Genomic DNA, 14,743 nt, shown 5'->3' with positions numbered 1-14,743 from the left:
CCAACTGTAAATGCCATTATTGAGAACCTGAGCATCTTCTTAGCCTTAATTGGCCATCAACTTTAATCAAATCCCGAGTATTTCCTGTTCCCAATCGCCATTTATATGAACTTTGACATACAATCTAGAAAGTCTATTATGGCTGTTGAGAAACCAACTTTTTATTCTTAAATTTCAAACTTTATCTTGTAAGATATTTCAGCACAGGTTGAAAAACTTCTTGATGCATGACACCATTATTTTGACTTATAGCCCCATGGGAATTCTATTGCACCCACCCTCAGTCGCATTCACCATTTTCAGGGTTGATTTTCAAGATTTTGACTGGAATGGAAATGTGTATTGAACACTACTTATGAGAGGGATTTCTCCGACTGATATCAGCATTCTCTGTTCTGTCTCTTGAAGTCTACACCATACCATGGTACGCAGCCACCCTACCTTTTTCATTTCTTGTCCTCAATAGATAATGTATGAAAATTCTGACCCAAAGATTTCTGAAAGCACCTTTTGTTTGAGGATAAACCTAGATTTTTCTCAAAGCACCTGTGATCCCTGATAGATATTCACTTCATCTGGTTACTGCTTTTGAAATGTAGTGGGTAATGGATGTGGACTGTACCTTCGGAGAATATAAATAATGGAAACTTTTGAACCATGATTTCCACCATGAAAGCTTCTTCATCATGTGGAAGACAATTGCCACATCAGGATGACATTTCATCACGTTTGTCTTGTATTCCAGTTCTTGGATTCCTATATTTCAACTTGTAAAATCTACCAAGTTGCATACTGGATACATCTTGACATGCTCTAATTGTTAACCTTTGTCATCATCAATATAGTTTTGCAGGCACATCGTGTAAGCACATATTTCAATCGTATTAGAATCGGAGCCGGGGGTATAATTCTTTTAGCTAGAATTGAGTACAATTTCCCTCCATAACTATGTTAAATCATGAATTTTTTTTTTCTAAAAAAAACGGCATATTAAGGTTTAACATTTAGATTTTAGAGACAAACAATCTCTCAGCCAAGGTGGTTAAGGCATATACTTGAATTGGGTGGTACCCAAATTTGAGCCCCCGCTCCCGCTTACCTACCCATAAAAAAATTTAGGTTTTAGAGTTTTTTTTTCCTTCAAAATTTACTAGATTCTAACATTATGAACACTTAAAATACTCAATAAAGCATTTTAAATTATGATTTAACATAGTTTTAAGAGAGATTATAGTCAATTATAGGTGTAAGAGAATTATAGCCTCCTATCCCAATTGAAGGATTAAAAAAGTGGTAGGCTTTTGGAGTATGGTGTGTCCATTTTGTGATTATCTAAACGCCTATTTAACTATAGGGAAGCCATTTGAAGTTAGTATTTTCCTCTTCTTTGATCCCTCCTTGTCCACCGAAAGGAAAAGGAAAAAAAAAAGCATGGAACAAATGAAACAGGTAGCAGTTTGGGTAGAGCTCTTTTGGCATTTTCCTACCAAACATAGAGTGCAGTCCAAATATTTTGGTTGGAACAGCTTGTTCCATGTGCATATGAAATGTTGGACATCATACCAGAAAAAAGAAATGATATTCCTTTCATGGGTTCTTTTTGGTACATCTAGTAAACTAAAATCTAAAACATGGAAGCATATCATTGCTTTTCCATCAAGGCTAAAACAATTATTCCGTTGAGTTGGTTGGGATGAATCTTTTCATTAGGAAAACTCAAATTTAACTATCTCAATTAACTCCTTGTGATTTGTCAAAGTACTCGAAATGAGTATAAGACAATCTAAGTACTCGAGTTTGATGGGCCAAAGGTCTATCTTATTATAATTTAATGAAATTGAGAGGAATGAGAAGGAGGTAAAGAACTAAGAAGTAGAAGAAAGAGGCGAAAGAAGTTTGGGACTAATTAACTTGAGCTATTGTCCACGCTCTGGAGTCTAAGATTTACATGATTTTGTCCTTTAAAAGGTGTCTAAAGTGTTTTAAGGTTGGATTCACACTTAAAAACAAGATCGTTGGATTATACTGAATCGACGTGAGACTATGAAAGTAAGGTAAAATCAATACTAGAAGAACTTTTGTGCAGAAAACTATAGAACCCATGGTAGTTTTTTTTTAGATAGCTTGTCATGTATAGCATGGTTGAATAAATACACCACATATTGAAGAAGAGACTTACAACCACTAATTTAATCACAACCATCATTTTTGATTTCCCAACAAACAATCAAAAAGCATAAGTTTTAGATTTGGTAGGGGAATCAGCAATCTTCATAGTCTTTTCAATGAGCTTCCTAGCCTTCCTGCTCTTGATTTCAACTCTCATGCTTTCACTCTTTTCGATCTTATCGTAAGGTTTCTTCATCATCTTCACAGACGATCTTACTCTGCTCTTCAAGTTCACCAGCATCCTCTCCAACCCCATCAACACCATTGTTTTTCTGTGATTTTAGGACCTGTGAGTGCTTATGGGAAGTGTAGTTTTGACAAGAGAGAGTTTGAGAAGAAAAGAAGTGAGAGAGGGAGGAAATGAATGGTATAACTCAGGGATTAGCCTTGGAAGGCAGGCAAGCAGGCAGGCCACACAATCTATATAGGCCATTACTTTTTTTTTTATTTCAATTCCCCAAATTGCCCCTGTGCATCATCAACAAGTGGATTTTCTCTTCAATTATGATAAGGATCATAACAATTGATATCTCAGTTATCCAGTTGAATTATAGGTACATATGTCCATCATGTGGGACATGTGGAGCGCACGAATTCACTTGGATCATGTGAGTTCGACTTAACAGGTGGGATAACTGAAATATTAATTGGGATCTTTATCATTTTTGTTTTCTCTTTTACTTTCTTTCTTTTTTCCTTTTTGTTACCATATGGAAAAGTAAAAGTAGTCAAAAATAGTAATTTGATTGTGTCCTCAGAATATTGTGTAGTTCAAACACTTTTGGTAAATTATTCAGGCACAGCAAGAAAATATTGGAAAGGAATCTCTTCGTTATTTTATTAGATTGGCCCAGCCCAAGAAAATAAGTAAATGGGCTGCTGGAAAGATCATATACCGTATACGTATACTAAATTACTAATGGACCTGCCTTGACAAAACTTAAGGCCCAATAATATTTTCAGGCCAGGCTTGGATGCTTGTGATATAAGGCCCAATATTAGTTTCTCAAGTCTTTTTTTTTTGTTAACCGAGAATGATATCATATAAATTTGTCTTTTTGACATTTGATATGAACTTAAACTCAGGTTGTCAAGCCCGCACGCACAGAAGTTTTCCACTTGATGGCAGGGTAAGTTGCAGTAAAGCTTAAGGCATGGTCACAAGGGTATTGCTTCTAGTGAAAATCGAACTTAGGACCTTCCGAGTCCACCATACAAGGTTGCCATTTGGACATTCAATATGAACATAAACTCTGCTCTCATGCCCGTGCACACAGAAGTTTCTCACCTAACAACATGATATGATGGTAAGTTGGGGTAAATACTAGCGTGTGGTCACAATGATATTGTTTCTCGTGGAAATCAAACTCATAACGTCCTAAATCCATATGATTAGACGCTGGAAAAATTCACCAACACCCACTTCCTTCTCAAGCACTCAATTCCAAATTAATCAACTACTTCGGTGACTGAACAAATACTGTAGCTGTTGTTGGGATTTGGGAATTGACTCTCCCAACCTGCTAAGATGTGACTATATATTGGAGAATTACTATTTTTTAGTCTAAATTGTTGAAGATTTTCATGTACAATCTCCTGCTCAACTAAACCAGCCACACACACACCACACATATTTCTATAAATAAACTAGCTAGCTCTATTGTCTCAAAATGAAGCTTCAAGCCATGGAGACTCCTTTAGCAAGAAAAGGTGGTCTCAAGAAGAGTACACCACTCTTAGTCCTATTTGTAACCATAACACTATTTCTCCTCGCTGCTTTTCCACTCTTCTATCCTCTCTATTTGTTGCACAATCATGCCAAATTATCCTCACCATCATCTTCTAATACTGATGATTATGAGGAGTCATTAACGATCGGAACGACGAGCCGTAAATGTGACATATTTTCAGGGATGAACATTATTTGCATCTCATTAACCCTTTAAAATTAATGGGGTGTACTTAGTAAAAAATGGGGTGCGAATAATGTTCATCATTTTCGGGGAAATGGGTGCCAAATCCACAAGCACCATATTACACAAACACAACATGTTGGGCTATTCATGAGCACCAGAATTGCATGAAGTATGGAAGACCTGATTCAGAATTCATGAAATGGAGGTGGAAGCCAGATGGGTGTGAGCTACCAATTTTCAACCCTTCCCAATTCCTTGAAATTGTTAGAGGCAAGTCCATGGCTTTTGTTGGTGACTCTGTTAGTAGAAACCAAATGCAGTCCTTGATTTGCTTGCTGTCTAGGGTAAGTCTCTCACATAACATGTGTAAACATATTTTTGATTATATCCATAACAATATCTTTTTTTTTTCTTACAATTTCTGCTCTACATGCCTTCACGCCCATGTCTATATTGGCTCTCAGCTATTAAGTTGTACGTACAAAATTTTATGTGTATCATATAAGACATGTGGAGCCCAGGAATTCACTTGGATCCTCTGCGTCCAACTTAACTACTGGGATATTCATCATTTTCGTTAACAAAAACCGTGTTTGTTTTAATTGATTAGTTGAATCCCAGTGTGATTGATCTCTCTATAACACTTCATTCTGTAATTTCCCAAATATTTATAATGTCAGTTGAACTAACTATAAGCTATATGCCAAAGATTAGGGGAAAAAGTTACTAGGAGGTAAAACTTTTAAATAGAATCTAGAGAGTAGTTTTCCTTTCAACTCATACTGAAAAAGTCCTAATAGAGGTATACCCTGTTTTGGAAAAATAGTTGAGATGTCCCAGTCCCACCCTTACTTAGAAACAAAAAAAAAAATTAATTAAATTATCATGTATTGATAATTAAGAGCTACTATAGTCTATAGCCAGTTTTGTTGTGATAATCCAACCAGCTCACAATCACAAAGTGGTTGGCTTGGCTTATCTAAATCTAAGTATGTGATTAGTGCAAAACAAACATCCCTCAAATCATACCCACCTATAATTTGTAAGCTAATTAAAAAAGTAGTTGTGTTCATTCACTCATTCACTAAATAGATTTCCCAAAATCATTGTCTTTAATGCCTCACTTTCCTTCTCAAAATTATATACTAAAGTTTTCAACATCTAATCAAAATAATTTAGTGAAAAAGCTAAATCTTGTGAGCCAACCCTTTCAACAACACTATCTATCCAAAAACAACTAGCACTAATTCTTTTGGATTTTTTTGATGATCTACATATTTGGACTCTTGTGAATTATAAAAGAGTTAAGTTATTTTTCAGGTAGAATATCCCATAGATGTGTCCTACACACCAAATGAAAACTTCAAACGTTGGAAGTACACAACCTACAACTTCACAATGGCAACATTTTGGACACCCCATTTGGTGAAGACTGACGAGGCAGACCCAGACGGTTCGAACAGCACTGGCATCTTTAGCCTCTTCCTCGACCAGCTCAAAGACGACTGGATCACCCAGATCGAGGAATTCAATTATGTGATCCTCTCGGCAGGGCATTGGTTCTTCTGGCTAATAAAATTCTATGAAAATCAAAAACTAATCGGTTGTCATTTTTGCCAGATCGAAAATGTGACCGACTTAACCATGTATTATGGTTATAGAAGAGCATTTAGGACTGCATTTAGGGCAATCAATGGGTTAAAGAATTATAAGGGCATAACATTTCTAAGGACTTATGCACCATCACATTTTGAAAATGGGATTTGGAACAAAGGAGGTAATTGTGTAAGAAAAAGACCTTTTTAGAGGCAATGAGACAGCTTTGGAGGGTGCAAATATGGAGCTTTATATGATCCAATTGGAGGAGTTCAAGATTGCAGAGAAATTAGGGCAAAAGAGGGGGTTGAGGTTTAGGCTACTTGACACAACACAAGCTATGTGGTTGAGACCAGATGGTCATCCAAGCACATATGGCCACTGGCCACATGAGAATGTGACATCGTATAATGACTGTGTGCATTGGTGCTTGCCTGGACCCATTGACACTTGGAATGATTTCTTGCTACAAATGTCGAAGATGGAAGGCATTATATCCTTTGAGGAGAAGCTTCATTCACTTGCAGGAAAATGAGGTTCTGATAGACCTTGATTATATTGCATTTGTGTATTCTTCTTGAATTGATATCTTGGTATCAAGAAATTGTATTATAGTTTTATCAACATTGTACTCTCTTTTTAACAGAAAACAGCATCATACAAGTTCGACCTTGGACATCCGATATGGGTATATACACGGATCGGCCTCCGTGCACAAAAATTTTTCACCTAACGATAGGGTATGTTGAGACAATCTGACACGTGACAACAAGGATATTGTTGTCGGTGGAAATCGAACGTAAAACCTTCCAAACCCGTATCAAAACAATTTATATATATATATATATGTACCCGTATCAAAACAATTTATATATATATATGTATGCATGTATATTAATCAAAACAATTTCCCGTATCTAACCAAAATAATTGAGTGTATTAATATCTGTCACTAAATCTTGTGAGCTAAGCACTTGGATAACACTATCCAAATCTTGTCAAACGCAACTACCACTTGTTTTGGCCTTTTCAGACCGACACAAGCCAACCCCCACCCCGGCGATGCATGGAGACAGACAGTACTAAACAAACAAAATTATGCATTTCAATCCCTTTTTTTCCAGATGAAGTCATTGACAAACATGTTGAACTAAAAAAAGTTAGTTCAAAAACCTGCCGACAAAATAATAATAATAATCATAATAATAATAATAAGAGGAAACCATGCTCACTTTTAATTGAACAAAGTTATCCTACATCAGTATCTTCATATCACATCAAAAAGGATTTGGTGGCTCCCAATCAAAAATGTAAATCCATCTTCACTCCTATGTTTTTATCATTTGAAATTCAGTCACCAGATGAATCAATAATCAGAATGTTTTTGGTAATAATATATGCCAAAAATCAGCATATCAAATATAATGATTCCATTCTATTGTAAAAGCAAAGCAGACATGTTTTTTTTAATCTTCAAGCATCAGTAGCTTTGCTCCAAAGCCACGCCAATAAGACAAAGTGCATAATGTTTCATCACTTTCAGCTCAAGATACATACCTTCAGACTCAATTATCAGGGGGTGGCTCTCAGCCTTATGATTGCTACAAGCAATGGTCAACTGCAAAGACTAACTGATTTAGTATTCTAAACCTTGCAGAAAAGTTTGATCTCCGCAGAACAACTCAAATACAAAAGAAAGAAACAAAATGTTTGATAAGGTCAGGCTAGCTAGTCAGTCTTTAGAATAATGTTATCAGGAAATTCAGAAAGAAAACATTTCTAGAAATATAAAAAAAATAAAAATAAAAATTAGGCATCAGCAAACCAATAATTATCATGAGCCTAACCAATAATTAAGGCATTCAATATAAAGTAACTCAGAAGTCACTTCCAAAATTGTAGCCTGGAACTTTATGATTGGAATAGCACTGCAATAATTACAGGCATCCACATTCCAAAAGCATGATTATACATCATCATGACTGTAACCATATAAAATGGCCAATTGCAATGCACATCTCTTGCTTCACACAGTTCTCCAATATGAAGAATCTTGATGGGAAGAACACACAACAAAACAGTTCCAGAAAGTTACTCCTACTAGCACTCATTCTAGTGCTTCTCACCATAATCCCTCTGTGTATGCTGACAAGTTCACATTTGCCACAATCATCTCCAAACATCAACAGGAGTAGCTTGAAAAGAATAAAATCAGAGAAGCAATGTGATGTATATAGTGGAAAATGGGTTCCCTATCCAAAAGGGCCTTACTACACAAATGCAACTTGCCATCTGATAATTGATCAGCAAAACTGCATGAAGTCTGGAAGGCAAGACACAGAATTTATGAAATGGAGATGGAAACCATATGAATGTGAGTTATCTCTCTTTGATGCTAACCAGTTCTTGGAGCTCGTCAGAGGGAAGTCGATGGCCTTCGTTGGGGACTCTGTAGGAAGGAACCAAATGCAGTCCTTGTTGTGCCTCTTAGGTAAAGTAAGTTTCCTGAGTAACTTATCGAAAAGTTTCCTTTGTTATCATCATAACTAATGTTCAGATGCATTATTTCTTTCTTGAGCTAAAATTTGATGACATTTTTATACCTGGCTGGCTGCAATACCACCTTTATTGGTTGCTAAAAATATTTTAAGCTCAAGCCTCAACATATGCTTTCCTTCCTGCTCTACTTCTTTCAGGTTGTCTATCCTCAGGATCTCTCTTATAAATACACATCAGACACAAATTCCAAGCACTATTTTTATGCTGATTATAAATTCAACCTAGCAACACTCTGGTCACCATTCTTGGTTAAAACCGCCGATGCAGATCCCAGTGGTCATTCCTTTAACAGCCTGATGAACCTTTATTTAGACGAAGCCGATGAGGCATGGGTAAGTCAGATTGAAAGATTTGATTATGTGATCATCTCAGCAGGGCAATGGTTCTTTCGCCCTCTGGTATACTACAAAAATAGAAAGGTTGTAGGGTGTCATATCTGTCATAACAAGAACATAACAGCTGTTTCGAAATACTATGGCTATAAGATGGCCTTTCGTACTGCCTTTCAAACCCTTATTAGACTTCGGAACTACAAAGGAATCACAATTTTAAGGACATTTTCACCAGCACACTTTGAGAATGGGGCATGGAATGAAGGAGGGAATTGCGCAAGGACAAGGCCCTTTACAAGCCAAGAAATGAAGTTAGATGGGTATATTTTAGATTTCTACTTGACACAAGTTGAGGAACTAAGGAAAGCTGAGAAACAAGCGAGGAGGAAAGGTTTGAAATTTACTTCACTTAATACTACTGAAGCTATGTTGCTTAGACCAGATGGGCATCCAAATCATTCCGGACGCTCACCGCATGGGAATTCGTCAGCAGCCGACTGTGTCCACTGGTGTTTACCAGGCCCCATTGACACATGGAATGAGTTTCTGTTTTATGTACTGAAGCAGGAAGGATAGCATTCTATAGAAAGTTAGAAACCCAAGGGAATGCGTATAAACTGGGAAATACGGAGTGATTCATGCTGCCATTTCTTTTTAAATATTTATTCTTTATAATGAAATGACATTATATATAACTTCTAGCAAATGATTTATTACGCACAAACAGCACAATAAGGTTAAATGAATATCAATGACTTTTATAAAACGTAGATTCAAATTGGAATACTTGTAAACCAAAAGCAACTCCAACAAAGAACACTATGCATATGAGATATACAAGTTCACAACATAAAAGACATCTGACTATAAAAATCATGTCCATCCCATCTATGCCTTCTAGATTTTTTATTTTTTTTTTGAATATTGAATTGCCTGGAATCATCACAGCATGAGGGCACAAGTCTGCATTCTTTTTCTGTAGGTGCAAAAGGTGGTAAAAACTCTTTTTCCTCCATTGCAAAGCTGCCTAGGATGTTAATCAGCATACCGTCAATAGATGAAGTAGGCTCTTCCCAAATTCGTAACTTCCAATAATTTAGAAAGCAAGCTTTTTGTCAATATTTGTTGGTCCCCATATTTGGCTTTCTTGGTTTGTAGTTACTATTTAAGCATTACTTTGCATTCGAATAGTTTGTTCTCAGTTTGGTTTGGTTTGGTTATATATATGCATGTGTATATATAAAGCTCAAGTATTTTTCAGTATCCTTGTAATTCCTAGACTGATGCACAGAGCTAGCGGTTTCACATTAACTCCGTTAACTACCTAGCCAAACCATTTCAAAACCTTCTAAGAGCATCCACAATGGTGCTACTTGTGCACACACTCCAAATTTCACTAAATTATATTCTCTCTCTTCTCATTTCTCTTAGGTGGCACAATTTAATTGGGTGATTGGGTCCCACAATCTATACTATTCATCAACACTCTATACATTCCAACACTCTATATTCATTTTCTTTATTTTCTCTCTCTTCTTTTTCATCATCTCTCTCTTATTTTTCATCACATCTCTCTTCCTTTTTATCTTCTCTCTCTCTCTCCATCATCTCTCTCTTACTTTTCATCACATCTCTCTTCCTTTTTCATCACCTCTCTCTTCACTATTCATCAATTATCATACACTTCAAAGATCAAGTATGAACTAATTTTTCAAGTGTCATTTTTTATCACAAGTGTGCATGTAGTGCTTAACTTATCAAGAAAGTATCATCTCAAGTACCCATTGTGAACATCTAGCGCTTAATTTATCAAGAAAGTATCATCTCAAGCACTTCAAAATCATCCCATTGTGGATGCTCTAATAACGTCAAAATACATGGACAAGTATAGTTGTCTTACAAAAAAGCAAGGCAGAAGTCGCCGTATAATCCGCTAGCATTTAGTTTAGGCACGGATTAAAATCAGTTATTTCAAAAACAACAATTGTGTAAACACTTAGGAGGCTTACAGCTATTGGAAATATTTAAATAAGTTAAGCAGCAGCAGCATACTTGGACAAGATATAAATATATATATATAATAAACATTATAACGGTTGGGCCAAGTAACTTAACAGAATGTAATAAGTAAACAGTTCATTAACTATACAAAGGTATGTTCACAACCAAAATTTTATGGAAGCGGTTGTTTTATATTCAATAGTAATACATAAGCACTCGGTCCGAATCATCAAAAGAAGTTGTACAATATAGCTCAAATAAATGAAATAACTAACCAAGAGTGTAACTCCAGGTTCAGCATGCACAAAAAATCTTGAAGAAGATTTTAGCCTCCAGATGCTCTTCAAAAAGAAATTTTGATGAAGACCAAAATGTGCAAAGCTAAAATATATAGCACAAAAGCCGACCTGAGCAGCGTAAGCCTGTTCTGGTGATAACCCCTTCCAGTGTGAGATTTGTGATGAGGATCAATAATGTAATCCGAAGATGAATATCCCGTTTCTGAATTGCTTCTTCCAAATCGGTTCCTGGCAGCATTCATTTCTATGTTGCTGCTTTCAAGCCTCCGCCATAATCCACTTAATCTTTCTAGTTCTGTTTCTTTCAGATGGATTTCACTAACCAAGCCTTCCGCTTGAACCTATAAACAGCAGGAACAATGAAACATTTTCCTCAAGATAAAAGAAATTCAATTTTTCAGGAACATGAACGACAGAAACAACAATAATAATGAAATTGGAACAACAAACAATGTGAACGCTATCACCTAACAAACCTGCTTTGTCTCTAGTTGCTCAATTAGGCTATGAAGCTGTTTATCCAATATACTCTCTCGCTGTACTGCAAACAGAGATCATGCTTAAGCGCACAGAAGTTAATAGAGCGTCCAAATAAGTTAAGAGTGTTTTGGAGTCTCTTGATCGTGTCATTCCAAAACATGACAGATATAAGCAAATAAAGAAATATTATTCCAAAAAAATGTTACATCGGTTATGGGGTAAGTGTTGACTTCATAAGTACGAAAGCCTACGTTCCCCATATATGCATGCAATAAATATAATGAAGGTTGTAATATCTTACTTTTTATCCTTCTGTAAGATATTGAGCTCGTTCATGAAATGGAGTAATGGCCATGTAATGTATTATAGAGTTTTGACCAACTACAGTATCTGTTTTGTCTTCTTTTTTTCTCCCCCCTTCTCCCTTTTTTGAACATAAGATATTATCAATATAGGATTAGGATTTACTGATTTAGGAGACTGTAGTTGCAGACCAAAATGAATGGGTAGAGAATCTATGCAATTACTTTTTTCTCATGGATTTATGCAGGCAACCCTGAATCGTTTTAGATTGATATGTTCATTATAATAGGCTTTAAATTAATACTATTTTTTGTTTTCATTCTTCTTGTATCAGGGTGATCTGCTTCAGGTCAACAACTATTCACAAGTAGGAAGTCAAATTGCCTTCTGCCCTCCATTTCTGAACCTACCAGCCACAGAAGTCTGAATATTAGATACCTGGAGAAGGCTGCTTCAGTGCATTATCCTGCACTTCTGCCCATTTTATCTCTAAATCTTGGACTATTTCTTCCATGGTACTCTGGGATGACAACAAGATAATCACATAACAAAAATAAAAGGCAAAAAATAAGGGAACACAATTAACATGACGATAACAACAAGCAAAGTACCAGTTCTCTTTTCTTGCTCTCCAGCTCCTCCAATATAGCAGATTTTGAAGCCTCGTCTTCTGAGATAGCTTCAACTGTCATTTCGGATACATTTACAGATTCATCAGCCTTCCCAAGTAGACTATCATCTGATGCAGTTTGAGGATTTTCCAGTTCATCTTTCAACTTTTTCTCAGTTTCATCTATTTCCTGGAATCGCAAATCAGTTAAAAAGGAATTCAACTGCAGCTGATCTCTCCCAGTACCCAAAACCTTACGCAGAAGAAAAAAAGCACTTGTTTCAAGAAAAAAATTTTGAAGTCTGATCTTTATTTTCACCGGAGATATAGGCTCATGAGGTACAATAACAACAAAAAGTTACCAAAGCATATTTCTTTTGGAAGTAATATGCACCAATATGAGAATGCGTAAAGAGAACTCTTACTGTCCTACAGAATACAAACTCGTAAACACGAGAACATGTATGTGAGACATGTTGATGTAAGAATTAACACTGACCTCAAGCTTTCTCCTTAGTAAATATGCTTCCTGTGTTTTCTCGTGTATCTTATTCTCACAATCTGTTATAGCCTTCTCATATGCAGCATTTTCTTCCTGCAATGTCTCCGCCCTTAAGTGTGCCTGAAGACGGTTAGTAACATTATTAGTTCTTCAAAGGCTAGCGATTCAGGGAGGGAAAAATAATCAGCCATTAATAGAGATATTGATCTTCCAACAGGGTTATATCAAATGTCTACAAAATGCTTGGTTACCATTACAATCATCGTTTCTCAAATACCTAAAAATATGTGGAAAAAAATGACAATAAAATATACGAAGATATTATGAGAAGTATAATGCTTATTTATTTTCTTCAACAAAATGGTTCAATTCCCCTAGACAATCTTGACACATGCACCTGAATTGTAAGTGCATATTATACAAATAAATCGAAGAGAACAGAATCAAATAACTGCACAACCAAAAGCACTTTGGCCCAAGAAAGGAAAAAACTAATCAGGCAGAATTGCAGTCAATATTATATACTGTTAAAATATAGCAGCACAGAATTAGAATCAAAATTCTAGGGTTCAATTTGAAGATATGCAATTCTAGGATTCAATTTGAAGATATGCAAAAACGAAAACCGCACATTTTTTAATAAATGCAATTCTGTAATTCCACTAGAAGAGATCAAATGAATCAGAGGAACAGAGACCTGTTCACGGGTCGAGGAGTGAGAGTTCAACTGGAGGGCAAGGGCATTGTTGTAGGCAAGAGAATGGGCGTGGAGGTGAGGGAGACGCTGGGAGATATCAGGTGAAGGCAGTCTGAGTCGGAGATCTTGGATCGATCGGCTGAGGGAGGTGGCTTTCTGGTGCAATTCCTGTGCGTATTTCTGCTGCTCTTCAGTAAATATCAATGGAATTTTGTCTGCTTCTTCATCGCTTTGACCTCCGTGAGCTTTCACCACGTCTGCTGCCCACGCTAGCAAACCCGCCATCTCTTCGCGACCTCCAGCTACTCCGTTGTTTACAGAGTCGACGAAGATGAACCTTTGGAGTTTGGACAACCGGCTTAGGTTTCATTGCAAGCCCGGCCCAATTTGAATACTGGACTTTTGTCCTTTTAGGTAATGGCCCATAAGAGCATACAAATAAGGGTGTGTTTGTTTGGGCTTTAAAAACAGTTTTCTATTTTTAAAAATTAAACAGATGTGAAAATTCATTTGGCTGACTAGTTTTATTAAATGATACATCCAAGATAAACAAAGAACCCAAAACCGTAACAACAACTCTCCGAAAACAAAACCATCAACCAACACACCCCAGATCAATTTTGCCATGATTGACAAAATTCAAACTTACTGTAGAACTCCATGTCAAGCTCGTGTGAAGAATCAGAATATGATCATATCCATGGCTTGCGTAATTAGAACTAGTTTCTATACCATGACTTTCATCTTAGTACTTTTTTTAGGTAATCAAGTGAACAACACAATATAAGGTTGTCCTTTTAACATATGATATGAGTCTAAATTTAGAAACACAGAAGTTCCCCACCTTAAGATATAGTAAATTAGGCCAAAACCTAGCATTTGGTCAAAAGGATATTACTCCTAGGATGAATCGAATTCAGAAGTCAGAAACTTCCGAATCCATATGATTTGATTCAAAAAAAAATTCATCACTAAGTTATCACCAAACTGGTTAATATTGATTAATTCGACATAATATACGAGACCAATCACCATAGGAATGTAATTGAGACACTAAATAATATATGAAAACTAAAATTTTATTCATGTAATGATAATGATAAGGCAGGACTCTCTCTCTCTCTCTCTATTAATTAATCAACCTTTCAATAAGCATATACAAACACTTCCACTTTCGCATTGGGCACCAATGAACTTGTCCCCTTGTGATTCCTTACACAAATTTGTGCAGTCACTTATCTCACATGGTTTTGGTGGGTATTCTTCTTCATTTGGTGAA

At 36.2% G+C, this 14,743-nt stretch overlaps 2 protein-coding genes and 1 pseudogene across 2 annotated transcripts; 2 read left to right on the top strand and 1 right to left on the bottom strand.

Moving 5' to 3' along the window:
• The first annotated feature begins 2,020 nt into the window (after positions 1–2,020).
• On the top strand, positions 2,021–6,216 carry LOC119993221 (annotated as a pseudogene).
• A 561-nt stretch (positions 6,217–6,777) lies between these two features.
• Positions 6,778–9,906, top strand: LOC119990135 (protein trichome birefringence-like 19). The gene is made up of 2 exons (XM_038835983.1): positions 6,778–8,177; positions 8,378–9,906. Exons 1-2 carry the CDS (start codon positions 7,644–7,646, stop codon positions 9,146–9,148), a joined length of 1,305 nt encoding a protein of 434 aa, XP_038691911.1. The 5' UTR covers positions 6,778–7,643; the 3' UTR covers positions 9,149–9,906.
• A 776-nt stretch (positions 9,907–10,682) lies between these two features.
• On the bottom strand, positions 10,683–13,824 carry LOC119987373. The gene is made up of 6 exons (XM_038832266.1): positions 13,465–13,824; positions 12,765–12,887; positions 12,267–12,455; positions 12,094–12,175; positions 11,349–11,413; positions 10,683–11,213 (listed from the first exon to the last, which is right to left on the bottom strand). The coding sequence occupies exons 1-6, from the start codon at positions 13,747–13,749 to the stop codon at positions 10,917–10,919; spliced, it is 1,041 nt and encodes a 346-aa protein (XP_038688194.1). The 5' UTR covers positions 13,750–13,824; the 3' UTR covers positions 10,683–10,916.
• Positions 13,825–14,743: the final 919 nt, after the last annotated feature.

Source organism: Tripterygium wilfordii, chromosome 3, assembly GCF_013401445.1.
Source record: "Tripterygium wilfordii isolate XIE 37 chromosome 3, ASM1340144v1, whole genome shotgun sequence".
Lineage (NCBI taxonomy): Eukaryota > Viridiplantae > Streptophyta > Magnoliopsida > Celastrales > Celastraceae > Tripterygium > Tripterygium wilfordii.
This window is presented reverse-complemented; position numbering and strand designations above follow the sequence as displayed.

Coding starts and splice junctions, on each gene's coding strand:
- LOC119990135 (XM_038835983.1), top strand. CDS start 7,644: ATGATTATACATCATCATGACTGTAACCATATAAAATGGCCAATTGCA. Junction 8,178..8,377: donor TGTTGTGCCTCTTAGGTAAA/GTAAGTTTCCTG, acceptor TACTTCTTTCAG/GTTGTCTATCCTCAGGATCT.
- LOC119987373 (XM_038832266.1), bottom strand. CDS start 13,749: ATGGCGGGTTTGCTAGCGTGGGCAGCAGACGTGGTGAAAGCTCACGGA. Junction 12,176..12,266: donor AGAGCAAGAAAAGAGAACTG/GTACTTTGCTTG, acceptor TTGTCATCCCAG/AGTACCATGGAAGAAATAGT. Junction 11,414..12,093: donor ACTGAAGCAGCCTTCTCCAG/GTATCTAATATT, acceptor CTCTGTTTGCAG/TACAGCGAGAGAGTATATTG.